Here is a 3,215-nt window from a genome sequence, read left to right as displayed (position 1 = left end):
TTAGTGTTGTTTTATTTTAGTAATACTATCTGTCCACATACCTATTTTGCAAATACCCTAGTTTAAATGTATGTCAAATAGGAATTCTATTATTGAATAATTTTATATTTTTTTCAAATACATATTTGGAATATTCCTAAGTAGTTTCTTTTGATTTTATACAGAAAGAGGTAAGTCTTTTTAGGTAGATAAGATAGGTTATAGCTTTAGGATAGATATAGGTTACATTACATTCGTTGTGACTAACTTTCATGGTTTGTTGTTGATTTGTGTCCATTTTGCGGACACTGACAGCACCCATTTGGGATCAGATATCAGATTGTTAGATAAAAATCTAACAATGTTTTTGCCACACCCAATTATTTCTTTGTCCAAATTTACCTCATGAATATTACATGTTACTCTACAGTAAGTAATTATTTAACTTTATGTAGTTGATGTCAACATTATAATAATAGTAAAGAAAATTAAACCATAGTAGTTTATAATTTTTATTTTTAAAATCAAAATAAGATAACACCATTTCATTGGTCAAACTCATATTATTTTTATACTTTATTGATATTCATGTGCAAGTAAATTTTTTTTATAACATTCTAGACTACATAATGGTACATCTGTTTTGGAACAGTTGTATTTTTTTATTTGATTACATCCATCAACCCCACACATTGTTGGTTTTGGGGCATCTATTGGTGGTTTGTTTTCTAAAGGGAATGGTATACCTGGTGGAAGAGATAGTGATATATCATTATCCCTATTTTTGTACACTATCATAGGCTCCCATTTCCTTATTGGTTTCCCCCTTTGGGAATTTTTAAGGTTTTTAGATTCTTGTTTCTTAAGTAGCCGGTCCATAGTTTTCTTTTTGTCTTTTTCCCTCTTTTCATCGGCTAATTGTTTTCGCTTCTGTGATTTTAATGCAGCTTTTTGGATGGCTTCAGCTGTCATGACTTTTTCTTTATAGCCTGATGGTAGTGCAAGCAATACCTCCCTACCAGGACTTGTTTCTTTATCAGTGCCTCTTTCATACATGGCTCTTTGTCTGGCAGTCATCATTTTAGGATCTTTAGGTTTAATTTTCTTTAATTCCTCATCAACCTGTAATTAAACAAATTATATAAAGTAGTGAAAAATAAATTGAAATAACAGTGTATTTTAAAAATACCTCTTCAAGTTTTCCAGATTTTATTGCATCAAGCCATCGTTCCTCTTCACTTGAAGTTCCACTATCACGACCTTTTGTTTTCTTCTTTTTTGAGGACACCTTTGGTGGGGTGCTTGATGACGATCCTGGCATTGACTTTCGAGAATCCGAAGATGACTTAACAGTTTGGGCTTTTAGAAGGTCGGCTGCTGATGTACTTGGGAGTTCTTTTTTGGACTTCATTTTAAAAGATTTATCTATACCCTCCTCATAGGCGACATCAATTGAACTATCACTATCATAATCGTTGTCGAACTTTCGTTTTTTGTGTTTTTTATGTTTATGACGTTTATGTTTCTTTTGTGGAGAAGTATCTAAAAAATTGTTACATTGTTGAGTTTAAATGGTGTGTTACTTTTTTTTTCAAAAAAATACTAAAGTAATGTCTTTACCGATGACTATTTCATCCTCCGTGGTACTTTGATCGCGTTGTCTTCGTACCATTTTCTTTTAAAATCGTAGTTTTAGAAATTCAACTTCATGTATATTTAGTATTAATAAAAATCGATACTAACAGTCTTGAATCTCTAATGTAAATAATATAAAATCGTGATATTGGTAGCAATTCAATTCTGTCATTTTTATTTGTTTATAGATGACAGCTTTGGGTGCGAGTCATATAACTTATCTTATGACGGTACTACACTTGGCGTAACATAACAATATTGCGTTTTTTGCCTTTATATATTGAAGTTTTATTATTTGTCAATTTTAATATTAAAAAAAAATGATTTAAACTCTAAAAAAAATTAATGTATAAAATGAAAAGCATTCATGGACAATCCATAGAGCAATATTTTTTTTTTATGAAATAGGTAGGCGGCCGGGCAAATTTGCCGCCTGATGATAAGTGGTCAACATCGCGTATAGACAGTGGCGGAATTTTGACTCCAATCTTAGGAACTAAGTAATTATGTATCTTGTGTCTGTTGTTACACTGCCTCACTCACAACTGGAACACAACGAAACAAAGTATAGCTCTTTGGTGGTAGAATATATAACGAGTGGGTGGCATCTACCCAGCCAGGCTTGCTTATAGCATTATCACTGAGTAAATTATGGGCTATTTGTTTTTTGCTTCTAGTTATTATAATTTTTATTTGTTTCAAGTGCCTTCGGTGACTCGCCGCTCCGCCGACGAATGCGTCTATAAAACCGCTGGGTTTTTTAAAACGTGGTATGACATCTAAATCGGCAAGTAAAGAGTTAAGCGGCAGTTATATCCTTGTTAAATATTTAGTTGAAAAAAAAACAGCAGAAAATCTTGGATGAAATTTTATCTTTGACAGATCAACTTGCTAAAAAAATAGTATGGTCTACACTTATCGTGGTGATAAAAGGGTTTTTAACAGTGCCAATCTATATAGCCTGTGTGTGTGGGACCACATCAGGTGGCCCAACATTTAATTTTCTTGACTTGACTGCTTGACTTGAAATCCCGAAGTTCTGGGTTCCGATAAATAGTTATTGGGTTTTTCTACCGAATAATTTTAAGTAACAACCCAAAGTCTGAAAGTGGGAAATGTGTATACTGTCTCGATAAGGACACCGGCGAGTAATACATACAGCCCCCCCCCCCCAACTTTCACGTGGGGAAACGCGTAACACGTTCATCCAGCGAGAACAAAATAAAAAGGGCAGCATTCTTTGCTTTATTTTATTCATAATGTATATGAATGACATACACTTCTGTAGAGACGCAGTAATTTGCTATGTGGATGACAGCTATTTTATTTGAAGGAGCGTCCTGGGATGAATCGTTCTTGAATGCAGCGCAAGGAATGAAGCAAATAACAACTTAATTTTCTATAGATAAATTCCTGAACAACAATTTTTGTATGTTTTCAAAAAACATCTGCATCGTCAGTCGTCACCCTGTGTCACACCTATCGCCTTAGAATTACTGATCTACCTCCTAACCCAATCTCAATCAATAATCCATAAAATCCGCTGCTACTGTCAAGTGCATAGAGCGTGATTATTAACTCCAACATAAGTTTTGAAAAGA

General features: G+C 33.6%; 1 protein-coding gene across 1 annotated transcript; it reads right to left on the bottom strand.

Annotated features, from left to right (window-relative positions):
- Positions 1-530: 530 nt before the first annotated feature.
- LOC113400026 (INO80 complex subunit B) lies at positions 531-1,783 on the bottom strand. Its single transcript, XM_026639388.2, has 3 exons — positions 1,600-1,783; positions 1,169-1,521; positions 531-1,101 (listed from the first exon to the last, which is right to left on the bottom strand). The coding sequence occupies exons 1-3, from the start codon at positions 1,649-1,651 to the stop codon at positions 556-558; spliced, it is 951 nt and encodes a 316-aa protein (XP_026495173.2). The 5' UTR covers positions 1,652-1,783; the 3' UTR covers positions 531-555.
- Positions 1,784-3,215: the final 1,432 nt, after the last annotated feature.

The sequence above is a fragment of the Vanessa tameamea genome, chromosome 8 (genome assembly GCF_037043105.1).
Source record: "Vanessa tameamea isolate UH-Manoa-2023 chromosome 8, ilVanTame1 primary haplotype, whole genome shotgun sequence".
Lineage (NCBI taxonomy): Eukaryota > Metazoa > Arthropoda > Insecta > Lepidoptera > Nymphalidae > Vanessa > Vanessa tameamea.
This window is presented reverse-complemented; position numbering and strand designations above follow the sequence as displayed.

Excerpts from the sequence above, each read along its gene's own strand:
- LOC113400026 (XM_026639388.2), bottom strand. The coding sequence starts at position 1,651 with ATGGTACGAAGACAACGCGATCAAAGTACCACGGAGGATGAAATAGTC. Across the intron at positions 1,522-1,599 it reads GGAGGATGAAATAGTCATCG|ATACTTCTCCACAAAAGAAA; the intron begins GTAAAGACATTA and ends ACAATTTTTTAG. Across the intron at positions 1,102-1,168 it reads AATCTGGAAAACTTGAAGAG|GTTGATGAGGAATTAAAGAA; the intron begins GTATTTTTAAAA and ends GTTTAATTACAG.